At 43.9% G+C, this 20,560-nt stretch overlaps 1 protein-coding gene across 5 annotated transcripts in view; it reads left to right on the top strand.

Moving 5' to 3' along the window:
• LOC143337968 (mediator of RNA polymerase II transcription subunit 13-like) overlaps window positions 1–18,520 on the top strand; it is a 78,957-nt gene extending 60,437 nt beyond the window's left edge. The window contains exons 5-31 of one of the 5 annotated variants that reach the window (XM_076758015.1): window positions 1,869–2,014; window positions 2,146–2,352; window positions 3,700–3,864; window positions 4,211–4,367; window positions 4,470–4,574; window positions 4,902–5,558; window positions 5,832–6,045; window positions 6,435–6,513; window positions 6,668–6,789; window positions 7,041–7,137; window positions 7,311–7,528; window positions 8,792–8,970; window positions 9,254–10,182; window positions 10,509–10,688; window positions 10,854–11,083; window positions 11,191–11,389; window positions 11,497–11,785; window positions 11,887–12,139; window positions 12,233–12,421; window positions 12,521–12,744; window positions 12,855–12,997; window positions 13,506–13,664; window positions 14,015–14,179; window positions 14,432–14,595; window positions 15,562–15,726; window positions 15,942–16,051; window positions 16,633–18,520. In XM_076758015.1, coding sequence (XP_076614130.1) covers window positions 1,869–2,014; window positions 2,146–2,352; window positions 3,700–3,864; window positions 4,211–4,367; window positions 4,470–4,574; window positions 4,902–5,558; window positions 5,832–6,045; window positions 6,435–6,513; window positions 6,668–6,789; window positions 7,041–7,137; window positions 7,311–7,528; window positions 8,792–8,970; window positions 9,254–10,182; window positions 10,509–10,688; window positions 10,854–11,083; window positions 11,191–11,389; window positions 11,497–11,785; window positions 11,887–12,139; window positions 12,233–12,421; window positions 12,521–12,744; window positions 12,855–12,997; window positions 13,506–13,664; window positions 14,015–14,179; window positions 14,432–14,595; window positions 15,562–15,726; window positions 15,942–16,051; window positions 16,633–16,765 — 5,878 coding nt within the window. In that variant the 3' untranslated portion in view covers window positions 16,766–18,520. Of the gene's footprint in view, window positions 1–1,868; window positions 2,015–2,145; window positions 2,353–3,699; window positions 3,865–4,210; window positions 4,368–4,469; window positions 4,575–4,901; window positions 5,559–5,831; window positions 6,046–6,431; window positions 6,514–6,667; window positions 6,790–7,040; window positions 7,138–7,310; window positions 7,529–8,791; window positions 8,971–9,253; window positions 10,183–10,508; window positions 10,689–10,853; window positions 11,084–11,190; window positions 11,390–11,496; window positions 11,786–11,886; window positions 12,140–12,232; window positions 12,422–12,520; window positions 12,745–12,854; window positions 12,998–13,505; window positions 13,665–14,014; window positions 14,180–14,431; window positions 14,596–15,561; window positions 15,727–15,941; window positions 16,052–16,632 lie in introns of all 5 variants that reach the window. The other 4 variants (XM_076758018.1, XM_076758017.1, XM_076758016.1 and 1 more) reach the window with 4 other exon arrangements.
• Window positions 18,521–20,560: the final 2,040 nt, after the last annotated feature.

The following is a 20,560-nucleotide window of genomic DNA, read 5'->3' as shown; positions in this document are numbered from 1 at the left end:
TCAGCACACAGTAATTCCAGCTGAAATATCAGAAGTGTCCAACGCTAATGCCGTTGGATGGCTGTCTGATTTTAAGGCAGGGAAAAAGAGACAAGAGTACAAAGAGAGACGATTTCTAACAGCGATCCCTTGCTATTTGGCCCGAGCTGAGGTTTTTTACGAGGGGTCTTAAGGGAGTCATGTTTTCTGTGCACACATCAGTCCTGATCAGTACGCACACATCTCATAAAAATATATAATAACAATATAAACAGAATTGTCAACACAAGAGGGAAATAAATCCTAACAGCTGCTTCATTTCACAGCCTTATTTAGTCTGTGCAGGGCTGTGAGCAGAAAATGTGACATAGTGAAATACATACAGTTTATCAGTCAATCAACCCATTATCAGTTGGCCTTTGAAAAAACATAAAAAGGACTAACTCATTCATCCTAAGTGCCCTCAGTCGCATCTGTGTGTAAAGGTAAATTGCTTTATGAAGAAGTGGAGCATTTATGCTTTTCAATAGACCGGTTAAATATCCTAAATTATGACTGTTTGTGCATATGTGCGTGGCAGTTTGCTGGACCGGTACTCTTGACTTGCAGCTGTTCCACTGAGCTTCCCCATGAAGCTATATATAGCTCTTCATATGGTGTAATGATGCACTGTGGACAAGGTTGGAGGGCAGTGACATTGAAAGCATTTTGACTCATGTTGTAGAGATGTGAATTGTGGAGATGATTGAGAGAGATAACTAGTGCTGTGTGTGTGTGTGTGTGTGTGTGTGTGTGTGTGTGTGTGTGTGTGTGTGTTTGTCGCAGGCTTGTGCATGCATATGCGTGTGCTTTAGCGCTGCTCTTCCTCCTGTGATCGTGAAGACCTGTCTCCAAACCACCTGTTATGAGGGTGTGTTTTTTCCTTCCCCCGGGGAGCATCAGGCATGTTTATGAAGCAGAGAAAGTGGCCTCTTCTCTCTTTGGGTGCACTCAGCGCCATCTGGAGGCCATCATGGTCAACGCCAGAAGATATTTGGCTCCCTCAAGACTGTGTTTAGCTCTGCCCATGAGTGACTGTGGAACTGGTCATTTTATTGAATTTGACCATCCATTACGGCTCAGATGGAGGTCTGGCTCCCTCAGGGCAAAGGAGATATTGCATAGGCAGCAGGGTAATCACAAGGAGATTACAGTACCTGCTGACTTTATTGTCATTCTGATATATATAATCCAAGCTGGTAAGGAGCTTTATAGATTAAAAATATACATCAGCGAAGCCATCTTGGTAGTTAATGATGTCCAGCCCGCCCACTGGTATATAGATTGCAATAAGGCGGCAACAATTACTCCTCTGTGATTAAAAAAAAGAGCAGCGCATGACGAACTGTGCCTGGGCTGCGTAATAAAGAGAGCGCTGCATATGTAAACATGTAGTCACCACAATCGGTCATAAGCAAATGAGGATTTATACCTGCAATAAGGAGCCCATGTGGGAAACCATGAAGATGATCAATGTAGGTAGAGCTGAGCGAGGCTTTTACAAAGACACATTCTGAGTGTGTTCTCTAAATTGCTGTTTGGAGAAAAACACTCATCATCTGTCACGCCGCTGCCTGAAAGACCGGCGTATCCGTGTTGTACATTTGTTTTTCAGTAGCTGTGATTTATGGGTTTATTTAATCTCAAGTTTAACATCATTAAATGTAATTTTCATTCCATTTAAATCTCACTTTAATTAAGTTTACCGTTGCGAAGGTACGCGTAATTAAATTGGACAAAGAGAGCTCTTTCTACCGCTAAAGCAGGCTCGGAGAAGATACACCACAGCACGTTCCTGCGCTCTTTCTGCTGGTCTCATCTTCTAAAGCTTCTCCGCCTTCTGTCCCCAGTGAACACCTATCATGCTCCTTCTCCTTCTTCTTGCACGGGGAGAGCAATGTGTGCACGAGCGTGGAGATCGCCCAGCACCAGCCTGCATACCACATCACAGAACACCACATCCGCCTCGCACAGACCGCCATCACACCAGTGCAAGGTAACGCCACAAACCCAGGGTTTTTTGTCTGTGGCTTATGTACACAGAACAAATGAGAAATGATGTTCATTAAGCATGGCTGATACACATGTACAATGCAACATCCTGAGACATATTCACATCCTCTGCAGTGATCCTGAGTCCATACGGTCTGAGCGGCACTCTGACCGGTCAGGCCTACAAGATGAGCGACCCAGCGGCGCGGAAGCTGATGGAGGAGTGGAGCTACTTCTACCCCATGGTGCTCCAGCAGAAAGAGGGCGGTGGGGAAAAGGAAAAAGAAGACACAAGCCAGGCCTGTGATCGCAACTGTCACGTGGCAGTGGAGGTGATCGTAGGTATGGAAAAAGTCAACATATTTGCTGGATTTAAGAGAGTGTGCACCTCCAGTCACAGAATTTACAGCTTAATGGAAAAAAGTGTAGCCTATCAACTATTGAGACATTTTCCTCTCAGTGCGAGAGCAGCAATAAAAGCACATTAGACCTCAGTGATGTGACTCCACTGAATCAAACAGATTTTATTGTATCAGAATAAACCCCTTGAGATGTCTCATTTTCAAGGGGGTCCCACAACAAACACTCTCAAGAACAAACAGAAAACTAAACAATACGTGATAGCATTACAGAAAACATGTGCAACCTGTTTTAAGATTAGAGAATAAAACATTTTTAGATAATCTAAATGAGGAACGAATGTGTGCAGGTAAACTATTCCCATCTCATTATTATTATTATTATGCTGTATTGGTCCAGCAGCTCTTAACTAACTGGCAAAACATTTTTTAAAATGATGCTTTATTGTAATTAGATTTTGCATTTCTGACTTGAGTCTTGCTCTGACCTCAGAGTTGATCTAAATGTCTTCCCTTAACTAAAAGGATCCAGGGGGCTTGTTTAGCGATCATGTCAGTGAATTTGTTTTTTTAATTGGAGTCTGCCCCAATCAATAGCAATCAAATCATTTATAAAGACTGATTCTGTGTTCTTATGCTGTTTTATTTGTGGTTTTTGTCTTCCACACAAAGTAAACTACTGAGTAGTCACCGAAGCAGTCTGACAAAACACCAGCTTCACCCAGTTAGATATTTACTCTCAGGTGTTAGGTGTCAGTAATTCAGAGGTCTGGTGAAACATGTATAGCCACCTCCTCTAGTGCATGTATCAGCTCTATATGGCACTTCATTTGGTGGTTGGAGGTATTAGTGGGTGCTGTTGAAGTGTACTTTGGCTCCTCTCAGTCTTTTTAGCACATGTCAGAGTGTAAAAGGGGGAAATGGCTGGAAGGGAGGAGAGAGCAGGAAAAGACAGAAAGGGAAGATGGGGAAGTCGAGGTAAAAGCCCCGGGGAGTTATTCTAATAGCTTTGTCTAATCAGTCTGATCCCACAGCGTTGGTCTGACCTGATTATAATCAAAACTCCGATGGATACCAGTGACTTTTATGTCTAAAAGGAAAGTCTTTGCTGCCTGAAATGGTAGTGAGGGAGTGAACTTGAAGGGATTTAAGATGATATGTTTTATATGAACAGTGGGTGAACATCTGTCATTACATTACTTTGTAGCTACTGTATTTATGGCCAGTTATCATAAATGTCTGGGATGTATATCGTTTTCCTCCTGACTGCGACAAATGATGCTCATTGGTTGTTTCATAACAGTGAATAATCCTTTTTTTGTGTTCTCAGGTGGAGTAAGGATGACCTACCCAGCTGCTTTAGTGCTGATTGCCCAGGGGGACCTTCCTGTGGAGCAGCCTCCACCTGTTCCAGCAGCTCAGGGCCTCAACAGGGAGCCAAACCACTGCAGCGTGCCGCTCACGCCGCCGACGTCACCGCAACAGCCCTGCTCAGGTAACAGAAGCACGCGTACTCACCAATGCCATCTGATATAAACAGAAAGCAAATTAAAAAATGATTGAATACAGTGAAATATGTACATTAATATCAATTATAAATTACTAACAACAAATGATGGAGCTGCAAGCAATTCATGCATTCCAGCATTTTACCTACACTCATCACTGCAATTCAAATCTTTTCTTTTCCTCTTTTAAATTCAAGGTGTGTGCTCATAATTTAAAGATGGTGCTTGGAGGAAATGCGAGATTGAGGCTAATTTTGAAAAATCTAACTGTGTTTTTTGGAAATCCTGTGCGCAGTCCTGCATCATGACGTGTTCCACCCTTCCTCTTTTCAGCGGACAGTGGCTTTGTGACCTCCGTCTCCAGTGTGCCCACATCGGACAGCAGCATGGGGGTCACCAGCATCAGCCCAAAGCATTCTGGGAAGAAGCTAACATGTCAGGTAGTCCATCAGGCCTGGAGGGAGTGCTATCTCAACCAGCCTCAGTACGTGTAAGTTACAGCATTGCTTTGAGCTTGTTTTCCATGATTACCTGTTGAAATGCAGTAATGCAGTTGAGTTGGCGCCCTCATGGACCTTTTTGTTCCCTGCAGATCCAATCAGCCGGCTGATGTGACGCCTAAGAAGGAAGTGCCAAATGGAATAACCACGTGGGACTTCAATGATCTGGGAGCGAGGGTGTCCTGCAGCTGCTCCAGGTACCACAGAGCTGCACGCAAGCTGTTCAATATCAGCGTTACACCAATATGAACAGTATCTGAGCTTTGTGTTCATGACCATCACAAAAGACATATTTATATTAAAAGCTTTTTGCATGCACAATTAAGACTTTGCTCAAAATAATGATAAAAATATGGTTATGGTTATTTCTATGTTACTTTTTCAAACTCAAAAAGAAGCGAAATATAAAAAGGATAAATGCGAGATTAAAGCACATTTCTGTAATAATTACTTTAAAATCAGGTTCTTTAGAGGATTTTCATTGGTTTTTGTTCTCTTTTTTAACCTATTTGACTTAATTGCAGGTTGAAACAGCAGAAGCTGAATCTGACAACCACATCCACTGCCAACCCGCAGACTAGTGCCAACCCCACTCAGTCCTCTGGCCCGTCATTATACCCCTCCTCCCTGCCCAAACACAAGACCAGTGACAAGACAGAAAAGGCTGACAAACAGTCCAAGAGGCCAGCCACGATCCCCTTCCACCACCGCCTATCTGTCACACAGGAGACCCCTCTGGAACAGGACTCACCGGGAGGGCCCCAGCTCGGGGGTCTTGTGGCGCTGGAGCCACCCTTGGAGCCTCTGGCTGCTCTGCCAAGCTGCAAGTATCCCAAACCCCTCTCCAATGGCAGAAAAGCCCCTGAGGCCCTTCTCCACTCGCCAGTGTCTCCACTTCCACCCACACTCAGCCCACACCCCCGAGTGCAGGACCCGGAGGTCCTGGATGGGCCTGTGGATATGCCTGTCTGTCCGGACGGGCCTGCAGGGCTGGGGCTGATTGCCAGTGAGACAGCTGTGTATACAGCTCTGCTGAGGCAGAGGGAGAGTGGGGCCGGCTGGTGGAGAGGCTTCAGGACTCCAAGGACTGATAAGACTGACTTCAGACCCCCTGAACTCCCCTCTGATAAATTAGAGGAAGTGAAGACGGACACAGCCGCTGAGGGAGCTCCTCTGAAGAGGTAGGAGAGAGACACAACAGCAAGGTTTTGCAAAATGTTAGGTGCAGCTGGTAGAGGAAAGGCAAGGAGAAGCTAAGAATAAACTAGATCGAAAACATCACCAATAAAAACTGGGGTAGCACCGGAGCAACTGTGTGTGACACATCCAATGAAAGCATCCGAGCTATTTTGAGATATGAGATTAGATATGAAGACACAAAAGAAAGCAAGCAAGACAGAAAGAAACTACTACTGCACATTATTTCATCGCACTTGTGTCTTTGTTGCCTCCAGACTATACACACAGACTCTGAAGAGGTTTAAAATCTCAGAGGAGAGGGTGAGGGACCACATCCACACTTTGGGCCTGTTCCAGCAGCCAGGCGTGGAGGCACTGCGGGAGCCTGGGGGCGATCCCTACGACTTTAAGGAAGGAGACATTGAGTACACTTTCTCCACTTCCAAGAGGTTAAAGGGTCAAGGGCGAGAACCCAGCAAGAAGATCAAGGTAGGATAACAGACACAGTTTAAAAACACTCTGCAGGAATAGTTAAGATTCAGAAAACTATAGTCAGATATTGAGCATGGGTCACGTGACTGTTTGTTTGTGAGCAGGGTCACTTGTAGCGATGAGCCCATGGTGAATCATGACCGGAGCTCATTGTTTTGGTTTCCAGTCCCGACTTCACTGCTTTGATTTACTCTGTGGTTGAGACCAAAAACAGAGCAAAAAAAGAGAGTGATCATTATAGACTACATTCATCAGTTGGCCAGAAACACGACTCCAACTAAATGCTGATGTTCCTTCGTGTGCTGAATGCGTAAATACATATCAGTTTGTTGACATGTTAGCCGTATCACCTTTATGGTAACATGTCAGTGTTGTGTTCACAGCAGGGAGACGAAATCACCAGCAATGGAGCACTGCCTGATGGGAAGGATGCCATGTCCATTTTTAACTCGGCTCCAAAATCAGGTGGGACGTGACCACCACCACCACCACCACCACCATCACCGTCAACATCAGATGCATATTCTACAGCATACTGAGCTCAGTCCATATGTCAGAGTGCAGTTATTCATGGGTGCTTTGGAGCTGTTGTCCTAAAGTTGTTTGTGTGTTTGTTTAGATGAATCAGGTCAGGATGATGGAGCTGCCAAAGCCAATCCTTCCCTGACCCGAGAGAAGGATCTGGTGGTCAACATCTCTGATCTAGACAACATATTTGATGAAGATGAGGAAGAGTTGGGGGTGAGGCATCATGATGCACTCTATATTCTTACATTTCTTTTGTTTTTTAACAAACAGCGTTTAAGATATACTGTCTGACTCTTTTTTTAATGAGCACAAGATTAAAGTAACAGCTTTTTAGTTTGAAGATTTAGTCGAACTGCAAGTGCTGATGTTAGGTATTGGTATGATTTTCTCATTATCCACTTTGTTTTAGAAAATATTGTATTAAACAGATCTGACCCTCTAATCTTATGTGTAATAATTTGTAGACTGTTTACCCCAACCAGCACTCCACCAAGGTTCCAGTATCAACAGAAGATCGCCCTCTGGGGAAAGAAGGGAGAGTTGCAGTACCTTATCCATCAAGTGAGTATTTAGTTCTCGGATCTTGATGAAATACATTTCTATCTAACCACAGTGTTTATGTACATCCATCCTTTTTTTTTAAGGTGTTGAAATGATTGCACCTGTGTGAACAACTTTTTTTCCTCTTCCTCCTCCTCTTCCTCCTCTCTTACTCCATTTATGTCTCCTTTCAGCAGTTGCAGACCTCCAGCGCATGTTTCCCACCCCGCCTTCTTTAGAGCAGCACCCGGCCTTTTCTCCCATCATGACGTATCGTGACACGCCGAGCCAAGAGCCCCCCGCGCCCAGCGGAGCAGCTGACCACCTGCCGCCTTTAGCCTCCACTCAGTTTACTGAATACAGGATGGAGCTTGAGGACGGCATGCTCAGTCCCCGGCAGGAGGATATCAAGGTGAGGAAGAATCGTGAATTGATCTCCAATTAATAGCACATATAGCAGGCTACTTAGCTTTGTGCATCATGTGTGAAAGCATGAAATTAGAAAATTACACTGAAGCATGAGAAGAGGGACTTGGACTAGTTAATTACTTTTATAAAATTACTCAAATCCATTTAAAACTCTCATCAAAGGAAAGTCATTACAAGGACTTGTTGACTGACTCCTGAGCAGCTGGACAGGCTCACATATCATGTTGGAATTGTTTCACTAATACCTGTAGCGCGCTAATTAGCTATGTCTGTGTTGTGAGTCAGACAGCTGTACTGACTGCAGGCTCTGTGAGCTGGGAAGTGATAATTATAGTAGAATGCACTTAGTGGCCACTATTAGGTACATCTGCTCGTTAACACAAACAACAAGCTGCTGCAAACAACAAGTATTGTTTGTGCAACTCAATGCATAAAACACACACGCGGGATTAAAAGGTTCGATTTAGCTTAGAATGGATTGGACGGAAGCAAGTGAATGACAACTGAGTGTTAGCTACAGATGTAATAGATTTTCTTTGTATTGTACTACAGCCGCCATCGTTTATAGGTGTATAATCAACATCGATTGAGCGCTGGCTGATGTGGAGACTATTAACCATTTCAAATGAGAGTGAACAGAGGAGGTTTTCCAGACTTCTCCAACCCAACAGGAATGAAAGAGTTCATCGTGATTAAATAGCAAAGTTGAGATTCTGAAGCAGACGCATGCATGATCCCTAAAACTGGACACTTGAGTCTATAAATGTTACAGATCTTGCTTTCTTTTGTGACATGTTGACGGTAAAGTTAAAATATGGCAGAAAATGTTTAAACGTCTGGATAACATGTGGAATGTCTCAAAAGAAAACCAACATGTACTTTATGCTACTGCAAGAATCAGCTGTTTCCTTGTTTCTCTGCGCCATAGAGTGCCTCTGTGGTTGCCAAAAAACTATTAAAAATACATCAGTGAGCCACACTGTTGCTCCGGGTCACACATACATTACAATGAACAGGGGCACTGTAGTTTATTTTGGAACGATCCCACCTAGACCTCCCTGCTTGATTCACGGCTAAAAATACTCCCTGAGAAGTACACTATTCAACTCTTTTTGGAACTATTTACAACTTCAGACACAAATTTGAGGTGCACCTAATATGTATCAAACACAGTAAAATTGCATCTCTTTAGATTATCCTCAATAATGTTAAACTTATATTTTTCTATAATGTCTTCTCCACACAGCCACAAATAGGCTCCTCCATGTTTGCTCCGCTATCCTGCCTACCCAGCCAGAGTCTACCACCACTCAAGATTCCAGAGCAATGCTACTATCGTCCATCCTGGGCCCTCCTGCCCAAAATGGAGCATTTCCCAACGGCCATGCATCCCCAAAATAACACTTTCATCAGAGACGGTTACACGTGAGTAGCAAGCTCTTCTGACCAAGGGATCTTTGATGTCTGTAAAATTTTCCCATGCTGTTATTTTTAAAGCTTTTGGTAAAGCTTTAAAAAAATATTGTGCTGGAATATGTGGCCCTGAAGGATGAACATGCAAGGTTGACCTTTTAGCCTCACTACAAAGAGTGCTGTATGGCAGAATTTGCTCTGTTTGGGCGTGAGGAGCTGCATGGCCTCTAAGAGCTGCAGCACAGACAGACCGATCCTGTTTGTCTCTCTGACTATTTAGTTTTTGTGTTTACAGAAACATCCCCAGTGTCAACGCCCTCACAGACCAGGAGTACGGCCAGATGAGCGCCACCACTGCCTCCGTGAGCACCACTGTTGGCATCCTCCCATCTCCAGCCACTCCGCGCTTCTCTGTGCCCACTCCACGAACCCCTCGTACACCGCGGGGTATTAACGCTGCAAGCTCTGGGCAGGGTTCAGTGAAGCAGGATGGTACTGAGCTTAGTTCACCGGTCTCCACGCCCTCCACCAGCCTGCCTCTTAGCTCTGTGGAGCCCCTAGCTCGGCCAGGACCCTCCTTGCCTGAGGCTCACAGCCTGTACGCCATCCTCCTGCTCTCGGACTCCGTCCTCAATGTCTTCAAGGATCGCAACTTTGACAGCTGCTGTATCTGTGCCTGTAATATGAATGTCAAAGGAGCAGATGTGGGGGTGTATATCCCTGATTCCACTTGTGAAGATCAGTACCGCTGTATGTGTGGCTTCAGTGCCATTGTGAACAGGCTACTCGCCCATGGCACAGGCCTCTTCCTCGAGGATGAGCTGGATATTTACGGTCGGACTTCTGAGGTAGGCCGGGCGGCCGAGAGGAGGCTGGCTCTTTGCCGGCGGGACCCAACTATGGGAGACCCCAGGGCCAAGAGGCCCCAGGACGCGGCCCCTGCCTCTCCGCTAGTCATGATCCTCCTGCAGGAGCAGTGTTCCCAGCCCATTTCTTCCCTGGCATCACTGCATCTCCCTCTCAGCTGTTCCTGCCATGGTCGCAAGGGGGCGCTGCTCCAAAGCTGGATGTCTGAAAAGCAGTGGGCGGATGGGAGTGATGCCTGTGTGGAGTGTTACAATGCCTTGGAACAGGGGCTGCAGTATGTGGATAACCCCACAGGAGGGAAAGTAGATCCAGCTGTTGTCAGAAGTACCGCTCTTCACTCCTGGCCTCACACGAACGGTAAGAGGCATGATTTGGCTGTGAAAGAAGGAATTTGAAAATTGCACGCCATAAAAATAGCTCAATGTATCCTTGGGATAACAGTGTGTGATAAACTCCCAGAAATAAAGTCCTACTTTACAGTTCAGAGAGGTTTTTAGTGAGAATATTATTTTTATTCATCTCTTGTTGCATTTGTTGTGTCTAAACTATCTATTGTCTTTTATGTCTGTTAGTTTCTTTTGTGTATAATCATGTTAACGTGTGTGCCTCTGTTCATGTATCCTTTGTGTGTGTGTGTGTGTGTGTGTGTGTGTGTGTGTGTGTGTGTCTGCCGCTCCCCACAGTGGTGGACATGAGCATGTTGTCGTCCCAGGATATGGTTCGTATGCTGCTGTCTCTGCAGCCTTTCCTGCAGGATGCCATCCAGAAGAAGAGAACAGGGCGGACGTGGGAAAACATCCAGCATGTTCAGGGTCCACTCACCTGGCAGCAGTTCCATAAGATGGCTGGAAGAGGCTCCTACGGTGAGTCAAGAGATTCTTCGTTTTTATGCAAAAAACCCTGTTTTAATTTTTTTTTTTACTGCATATTACCTGGAATACTACAAATGTCTAAAGTGATAGAAGGCACAGAGAAGTCGTCATTAGACTGGAGCCAACTGAAAATGTAACTATTTCTATTTATCAAAGGTTCGGAGGAGTCGCCGGAGCCCTTGCCCATTCCCACAGTGTTACTGGGCTATGACCGTGAGAGAGACTTCTTGGCATTGTCCCCTTTGGCGTTACCTTTCTGGGAGAAGTTGCTGCTGGAGCCTTATGGGGGGCAGCGGGATGTGGCGTATTTGGTGCTGTGTCCCAACAGCCCCTCTCTGCTGGCTGCGGCCCGCACCTTCTTCCAGGAGCTCAGCGCTGTTTATGAGGTGGGAGGTCGCATTCTGAATCAGACTCATGGTAGAATTTCAACACAGATGTTTAGATAAGCGTTTCTAATGAGAGAATGAACAGCAGCCCTCACTTGGTTTTCCAGACTTGCCGCCTTGGGAAGCACCGTCCTCTGGCCAAGGTGTCCAGGGATGGCCTCGTGCGTGTCGGGGAAGAAGTGGAGCCAGAAAAACTGGAGGAGCTGGACGTGGACCAGTGGTTGACTGGACCCTGGGCTGGACAGCAGCACACCGACAACCTCAGCAAACTTAAACTCTACGCTTATGCCTGCAGACAGCAACTTGGTGAGAACATTTAGACAGTCTAATCTAATCTAGTCTAATCTAATGCATCGTATCATCTGGACACTTCTGTTGCACTGTATTGTAAATGTACTTTCTTTTAAATGCAGGTCCCCAGCTGTCAGCCCTGCCTTTAGACAGCAGTCTCCTGCTGCCTCCCAAAGTCCAGCCTCCCTTAAACCCCACATCCTCAGCGCAGCCTGCCTCCTCTGGCCAGCCTCAAGCTTGGGGCCCTGATGGTGAACAAGCTCCAGGCGCTGCCAGTTCAGGAAACGCTCCAACCCCGAGTGGAGCCGCCTCAAACCAGACAGGGGAGACAACCCAAGGAGCAACCAGCGATTCTAAAGGGCCTTCCAGTGCCACACCACCAGCCAACACACCAGCAGAAAACCCTGAACTGTAAGACCCAAGTTACAGGGGAAATGATCTTTAGTTATCTTCTACACATTTGAACTAGTGCAAGTAAAGTACCACTTCTTCGCTCTCTTGCTCTCTTTCAGGACCTCTGAGCAGTCCAGAATCGGCATCCCCACTGTGGCTGACTCAGTGGACAGCCACGCCAACCCACCAGCTATTGTTATTTACATCGTGGATGCTTTCCTGAGCTCAAGTGGAGCGAGAAATGAAGGGGGAGAGGAAGAGGAGGGTGACGAGGTGGAGGCAGGTAGCATTTGGCTACTAGGGCTCCTTCGTTGCTACACAGAGATGCTACAGACTTTGCCTGAGACGATGAGACCTGCACTGGTGCTACAGGTGGGAAGATTGAAAGCAGACAGACTTAAACAGAATTCAGTCTCGCTCTGGTGATCGTCATCTTTTCTCTCCATCTTAATGTATGTTACTCAGGTGGTGCCGTGCCAGTACCTCCTCCAACCAGCCAGTGGGGAGAGCCATTTATACCTGCAACATCTGCGCTCCTTGGCCTTCTCCTGTTACTCCCAATGCAGACGCCTGCTGCCCCAGCAAACACACATCAAGTCCCTGACAGGCTTTGGACCAGTGTCCACTGTCAATTCTGTACTGAAGAGTCCAGAGGTATACATGAACAATCAGACTGATGTCTTTGTAGGCAACTTTGATCATGTTATGTTGAAAACGACGCCCATATTCATTCACCTCTCTTTCCTCCTCCAGCATCCCAGCCCTCTGCAGCTGTACTCTCCCCCCTTCATCCTGGGTCCGACCCGTCCCAAGCAGCCAGAGCAAGGGGAGATATGGGCAGAGCTCCCTCCAAAATACAATGTGCTTTTTGTTGGATACTGCCTATCACACGACCAGCGCTGGATCCTGGTGTCCTGCACTGACCAGCAGGGGGAGCTTCTGGAGACGTGCATTATCAACATTGATGTACCCAACATGTGTGCACAAGTTTTTTTATGGTTTCTGTCCTTTTCACACGTGAAAAGAATGTATTTTGCTTGAGAAAAGGCTCTGATCTCTGCGTATTTCATTGTTTTTTTCTCCTCAGAGCGCGACGGCCCAAGGTTTCAGCCAGGAAGATGGGACTACAGAAGCTGTGGGAATGGTGTATTGGCCTCATCCAGATGACCTCAATGCCTTGGAGGATTGTGATTGGTCGATTAGGCAGACTTGGGCACGGGGAACTAAAAGGTGAGTGATGTCAGTTCAGAAGAAACCAGGCATGTCTTTATGAACCAAACTTACAGATGAGTGATGTTCAGAGAACAAACAGATGATATAAAAGATGTATTTGATATTTTATATCATCTGTTTTGTTTGAAAACGTGCTAAAACGTGACTTCACTATCACCATAATCACTTTTTGTGCATATCCTAAAAATATGTATTTGTCAGTGTTCATGTGGAAACATCTGTACACGTGTGCTTCTTGTCCTTTACTCCTAATACATTTATCCATACAAGGAGTAAGTAGGGCCACTCATTCAGCTTAAACTGTCACTTAGATTATCTGTGAGCTCCTGCATTTACTTGTAAAACCTCCTCTTAAAAACATTGTTCTATCACTTATGTTTGCTTTGGTCTCCTTTTGCTTCCCTAAAGAATTGAGATATGCGAATGAGATAAAAAGAATTGGAGAATGATTCACTCTGCTTTTATCTTTTTCTCTCTCACACACCCCACCGTCTCTCCGGATTAGACTGGAGCTCACTCCTTGGGGAGCATTCCCTCCATTCAATAGGGCGCCAGCTAAGGGAGGCTTGTCGCATGTGTGGGATCTCGGCTGCTGACTCCCCCTCTATCCTCAGCGCCTGCCTGGTAGCCATGGAGCCACAGGGCTCCCTTGTGGTCATGCCTGGTTAGTAGCCCGTCTACGCTGTGAAACTGGTGGAGGATGGCAGTAACATAATGATGGTTGCGACTGTGGTGATGCTTACAGTTATAGTGATGATAATGTTGGATATTGCAGGACTCTGGTGTTATATTGTTTAGTTTTCCATTGACAAAAATGACAGTGACGTGGACAAAAAATGTAATGAAATCCTGCTAATTGTGCAGTTAAAAATACATGTAAATTAGCATCTTAAATAATAGCACATTAATGTTACATTGTACTATTACATATATGAGAACCATTTCTATTTTACAGCTAATTTAGTTATTTTTTATTTTGCTAAACCTGCTGAGTTTCTCTATGTGTGTGTCCAGATGCAGTGACCATGGGCTCAGTGTTTGGCCGCAGCACTGCTCTGAACTTGCAGACCTCGCAGCTGAACACACCTCAGGATGCTTCCTGTACTCACATCCTTGTCTTCCCAACCTCTGCCACCACCCAGCTGGCACCCAGCTCCTACCCCACTGAGGACAATAATGGTAATGGCCAACAGGATAATAGTTACAAGATTACTTATTATGTCTTGAGACAGACCGGACTCTTGTGTAAAGATGGTGGATATATTATTTCGTACCAACAGGTGGCATCTTTGTGCTGAAGCTTGTGCCTTGTACTGAAAACATTCCTCTTTGTTGGAATATTAGTTGTGCAGGAGGGAAATTATCCCAAACTAGCACGTTGTCATTGTTAATTGTAAGTTTAAAACTTGTCATCTCTGCCTCTTCCCTCAGATGACATGTTCGATCTGCCCTTTCCTGATGAACTGGAGAATGACATCGGCCATGACATGATGCTGATCACAGGGAACCTCCACCCCTCCCCCAACACCTCTCCTGTGCCCTCGCCTGGCTCTCCGTCCGGGATGGGAATGGGATCACATTTCCAGCACACGAAGGTGAGTCAGGAACCGGTGATAAGAAGTCATCCCACAGTGGCTCGAGCTGCAGCCAATGAGTGAGCAGCTTTTCTATGGACAGCTGTTTATGACAGAGGTGTTTTGGTGGAACTAGCATACATACTTCTTCAGGTTCAGATTTGATTTTGCTCTCTGAAGCATGCAAGCTCCTTTTCTGCAGCCTTTGCCGACAGTCAACCCTTCACATTATCAAACAAGAATCAGAATTAGAGTTTTGCCAAGTATAATAGATGTAGAGGAATTTGTCTTGGAGGCACAGGAGAAGAGATGTGTTGACAACCTATATTACAGCGCATGTCATTCAGTGCTGATAAAGTGTGGGAACAGCCCAGCCGAAGTTAAAGTAACCGCTGAGCATACCTGTGTTAGCTCCGTGTGCTGTGCGTGTTGTTACTGAATAGAAAAAAATGCAACTATACGTGTTGTTTTGCAAAAATTTGGAGCAGAAAAAGTTTTCACTCAATAGTAAAAAAAAAAAATAGCTGATCACCGCATGCATGCATGTGGAATTGCTGGAGCTATATGTCCAACTGAAACTATGCTGTACTTTACTTCAATATGCTATCTATCTATTTATCTGCAAGGATCGCAGGCTGTAACCTAGAAATATCTGATTTGACGCAGAGTAATTATGCATTCAAGCACAACTCAAAACATGGAAAACCAAATAATAAGCAGATCATCTATGGCAACTGCTGAACTAGAATAGCCTTCCAGTATTAGGTAAACATGCAGTATTATTCACCTTTGTAAACAGCCCTCTCAGTACTCTGTCCATGCTTTCATGCATTACATGTTTTCATAATTTTGTAAAGGAAGACATCCCACTTACGCAAGTCCAAAGGCTCAGGATTGCGAGATGTAGATGAATAAATGAATAAATGCATTCATTCAGATCACAAGATGGGGTTGTAATTAATTGCTGGCCTTCTCCCGTGTGTATAGAGCCAGGGAGAGCGCTTGCTGTCCAGGGACAGTCCACCAGAAGAGCTGAAGCAGCAGCCGCTGGCTCTGGGCTACTACGTCTCCACTGCACAGGCAAATGGACTTCCTCACTGGTTCTGGGCTTCCTGCCCGCAGGCTGAGAGCCAGTGTCCACTCTTCCTCAAGGTACTCCAAACACTGCGTGTGTGTGGTCGAGACAGACAAAGAGAGTGCCGTTAAAGCTGATTTTATTTGAGAGAGTACGGAAAGTGACACTGATAAACGGATTTGTGCAGAAATGCTTTTAATAATGTGATTAAATATTAAAGAGGCATACGGCTGCTGACTGTACACAAGCCTGCTTCAACTTTTGACTTACGACCTTTGTGTCTTTACTCCAGGCCTCCCTCCATCACCATATCTCCATAGCCCAGTCAGATGAGCTGGTGTCAGACAAGACTAAGAGGACCCCTCACCCCTTAGACTCAAAGACCACCTCTGATGTGCTCAGGTAAATACAAAACACATGTTGTCCCTTTAGATTTCTTTCTCATCTGCTGGAAAGAACTGCTAGTGAAAGCAGATACTGGAGGGTGAGTACAAAACAGGCTGACGTCTTCAAGGTCTGTGGCCAGTCGTCGTTTTCAAGTAGCTGATTTAAATCTATTTACTCAAACTGTCCATTCTTTATATGTAAGTAACATCATTTATCTCATCTTAACAACAGATTGCGATGTTGCGACAGGTTTATGTGTTAAAGCTTTTTGTTTATCACTAAAAATCAACAGCTTATCGTTTGCGCATGCATTATAACTGGTAACTGATAATTCCAGATAAAAACTTTCATTGACTGTAATCAGTGTCTTGATTAAAGGTAAATACCTCACGAACAGCTGAGAGCTGTTATAGGCTACAAAATCAGCCAGAAGCATTGTTGAACCATATTTCTTTAATCATAAACAGTCAATAATTAATATTAATGGATATAATTAATGGATAAACCTTTAGAATATAAATCACATCAATATTTTTTCAAAAGTCAGAATTTTTTACAATTTCTTCTTGCTAAAATTGCGTATTTTTCAAACACAGGTTTGTATTGGAGCAGTACAACGCCCTCTCCTGGCTGACGTGCACCCCTGCCACCCAAGACCGCCAGTCCTGCCTGCCTGTCCACTTTGCCATACTGATCCAAATGTACAATGCCATCCTGAACATGCTTTAGCCGCGTGAGACTTCAAGGACAGCTCTTTGGACACTGACGGTTACCTTCATTTCCTCCGTGCCTACGCTTCCTCCTTCTGGGCACCAGAGGGCACCAGAGCTCTTCTGTTGTTTCTGGCAGGCATGGATTTAATGGCCAAATAAAGGACGGGGCAAGTCAGACTCTCTCACGCCTGGAATGTAATGAATAGGAAGAGTGAAATGCTCCGAACAGTTCTACTTGTTAAGCACGACAGCCTGCAAACCCGGCACAGTTTGTACCTTCAAAACTGCTCCTGTGCCAGTTCGGGTGCGTTCGGAGGAGGAAAACCGATGGATTTTTCCAACTATGCCCATTTTACTGACATATCACAACGTTAACTTTCTCCTGATCTCAACAGCGTTATGTCCCACTACTCCTCTTAGTGGCATTTGAAGGGTCTGTGGATGACATTTACAGAGAAGCTCTGTATGATTCTCTCTGCACCCTCACCTGTGAAAAGGGACTCCCGTGCAGGGCATCATGACTCCATACTGTACAACCAGCAGAACGGCATGACGACACAACCACATGGCTTTGTTACATCAAATGATGCTTTTACTTTTTTGTATAGAACTGCACTGTTGAGCTTCATGGGACTTGCAGTCGGGTCGATGAAAATTTTACCTTTACTCTGAAAGGGGCAAACGTCCTCATTCACTCCAAAGGGGGAGCATTTGATAATGGCACTTTTTCCTCACCTTCCAAAGTGTTGTAGATACGGACACAATGGAAAATATTTGACCAGTTAAGACAGATGTGTTGTTTATAATGTAAGACATACATTTGCAAAGAATTGAGACTTATTTTTAATATTTAAAACGAGAAAATGAGAAACTTAAACAAGGCCTTTTTCCCAATTGACTCTTAATTGTCTTGGGATCTGAAATAAAAAATTGTCATTTTAATGCAATTGTAAAGATGCCATATTTATACAAATTATATCATGTCATAGAATTTGATATATATATGTGTATATACATAAATATATATTACCTCTTCCAAGCAGGCACTTAATGATAAGGGTGATGGACACAACCATCTCTTTAGAAGTCGACACAGTATGAACATTTATCAAAGAAAATGGGTTTCGCTTCTGTTGTTTTTTTGTTTTTGTTTTTTTTTTATTTTCTACAGATACTGAACATTTTACCTTTTTATTTAATGAGTTTAAATTAAACTAATTGATGCAGGAGATACAGTATACTCTATATTTATAAAGTGTTCCTCTTCTGCTAAAAAAAAACTTGAAATAGGCAATAGAACACGATGGTATTTGAACATTGCAAGGTTGTGAAATATTTAAGAATGATGCTTTATTTCATTGGCTCTCCTAAATGATGTCAAGCAAACCATTAAGAAAGGCCTGTCTCTTCAGCTTCACTCAGTCTGCTCTTTGTTAGATTCCTAGCATGTTTGTATATACACTTTTCAGCTGTGTTTTTTGGAATTTCTTACAGCTGTACATTTCATGCTGGTTGGTTTACTTTCAAGTGATTCATATCAAAGTATTTTTTCGCTGTGAGCTTTTTTGATATACAGTATATACAGTACAAAACTCATTTAATTACAGCCAAGAAGTTAAATTGCCAAGTAAGTGTACACAAATGTACAGACAAGGGCAAGTTTGCAAAAATTTGTTACATCTGTCATCACTTTGAATATCAAGCAGATCCACTTTAGTGGGAGAGATCTGTTACTTTTACACTCTTTTTTAGTAAATTATTAAAACTCTTGAAAATGATGGCGTGTTCAGTGTTCTCCTTCGGCCTCAGAGTACATTCCTGTTTCATTTTGGTGACCGATCATCAGTGGAATGTAACAAAATGTTCTCAAGTACAAATTTGAGGTATTTGCCTCTGATTAGTGTTTCAATTTTAAGCTGATTTATACTTCAAATATACTTTTTACTGCACTGAATATATGTGACAGCTAACAATTAACGGTCAGGTTCAAATGTCATCCAAAACATACGATGATCTTATCAAATATCGTGCATTTCTAGGGATTAAACTTTGGAAAAATTGGAAGTAGCTCTGCTTTTACATTTTGAGTTTACTTGTACATGTAAAGGGATATTTTTGCAGTCCGAATTCTTCTTCCACAATTGCAGATAATAAGCTTGTACATATAGTCTATCGTGCTAATAAAACACCTAAAAGCCCTTAGTGTTAGAAACAGAGTCTGGGTCATGATATATAGAACTTCATATAACAGTTGAATATTTATTTTGTTGAGTTTTGAGCAATTATTTCTTCCTCTTATTTTTTTTATTAATTAGATATACGATGATGTTTTGTATTTTTTTTTGGAAACAGCAAGTGCCAGAGGGCAACACTTCAAACAATCATATTTAAGAGTGCCATATAATAATCTGTGTGAAGTGGAAGATGAGCCTTTTATTACTCTTTGCTGTCAAGAGGTGTGAATCATTGTTTTCTAACATCTGCCTTCCACATTACAACACCCCAAGAGATGACATCTTAAGCTTTGCCGTAACAATAAGCATAACTTCTGTCACTGTGAATAAGGTGGAGATGAGATGATGTCCTTTGAAGAACAGTGGTGTAAACTCACCAGTTCACTGACACAAATGAAAGTAATGAATTACACTGTTCAGTGATTGTCACCCAGCTATTGTCCTTCCTGCTCAACAAGATAGTCGAGTTTACAGTCTGTGTGTGCTCACACCTGCAAACGCTCACCCGTGCAGATGAAATTCTCTGTAGTAACATCCTTTGTTCGGTCATGTGTTCACAAAGTGGTGAACCTCGCTCCATTCTCGCTTGTGAACGACTGAGCCTTTCCAGGATGCTCATTTCATACCCAATCATGACACTATCACCTGTGGCATCAAAGTCAGAAGAAGCACACATTTACAAAAATCAATGAAGCTGATGGGGTAAAACATTAAATATATTGTCTTTGTTGGTTGTTTTTGGAATTGCGGTTGTAGAAAGCCGGAGACAAAGAGGGAATAGAGGAAATGAACTTTTATCACATTTAAAAGTAAGCAGGCAAAAAAAAAAAAAAAGCTTAGAAAATGGCACCGAGCCACAAACAAGGAGTGCCACATCAGTCTAGCATTTCACTCACAATGAAGCCAACATCAGCACTCAGGGCTGCTGGAAGCTCCAGGCCGCAGCGGCGTGTCTGACATCTGATTCATAAACTCTTTGGCACGCCGTCTGTCTCAGCTGTTGTAGGATTTTGAAATGACTTCAAAATGAGGGGCAGTACCAAATACAGGAGTGCCTGTTGGTGTGTGTGTGTGTGTGTGTGTGTGTGTGTGTGTGTGTGTGTGTGGATTAATAGGACATCACCTGAACACACACCTACTTTGTGGAGATATTTCGTGAGTGAGTGTAACTATTAAGACAGTGCTGATGAGCAGTGTATGAATGCTCACCAGGGTGCAACTAACCAGCTCCTGCTTTTTCTTCATGTGTCCTTATAGGGCCATTTTACTGTTTTTTTTTTTTTTTAGTGTGTGTGTCACTGTATGTACATGCGTGTATGTGTTTTACTCACATTGTGGGGACTTGTTTTCTTATGGGGACAAAATGCAATTAATCATTTAAATTTAGGGTGAAGAGTTGGCTTAAGGTTACGGAAAAGGTTAAGATTAGGCAAGTAGTGGTAGATGGTTAGGGCAAGGCTCCAGGAAGTGAGTATGTAGTGTAGTGTCCCCAAAAGTGGAACAGAAATGGAAGTGTGTGTATGTGCGTGTGTGTTAGAGGACAAGGCACTGTGAAGGACTAGATATGAAAAATAGTA

This window comes from Chaetodon auriga, chromosome 19 (assembly GCF_051107435.1).
Source record: "Chaetodon auriga isolate fChaAug3 chromosome 19, fChaAug3.hap1, whole genome shotgun sequence".
NCBI lineage: Eukaryota > Metazoa > Chordata > Actinopteri > Chaetodontiformes > Chaetodontidae > Chaetodon > Chaetodon auriga.
The sequence above is the reverse complement of the archived record's forward strand: the minus strand, read 5'-3'. Positions and strand labels throughout refer to the sequence as shown.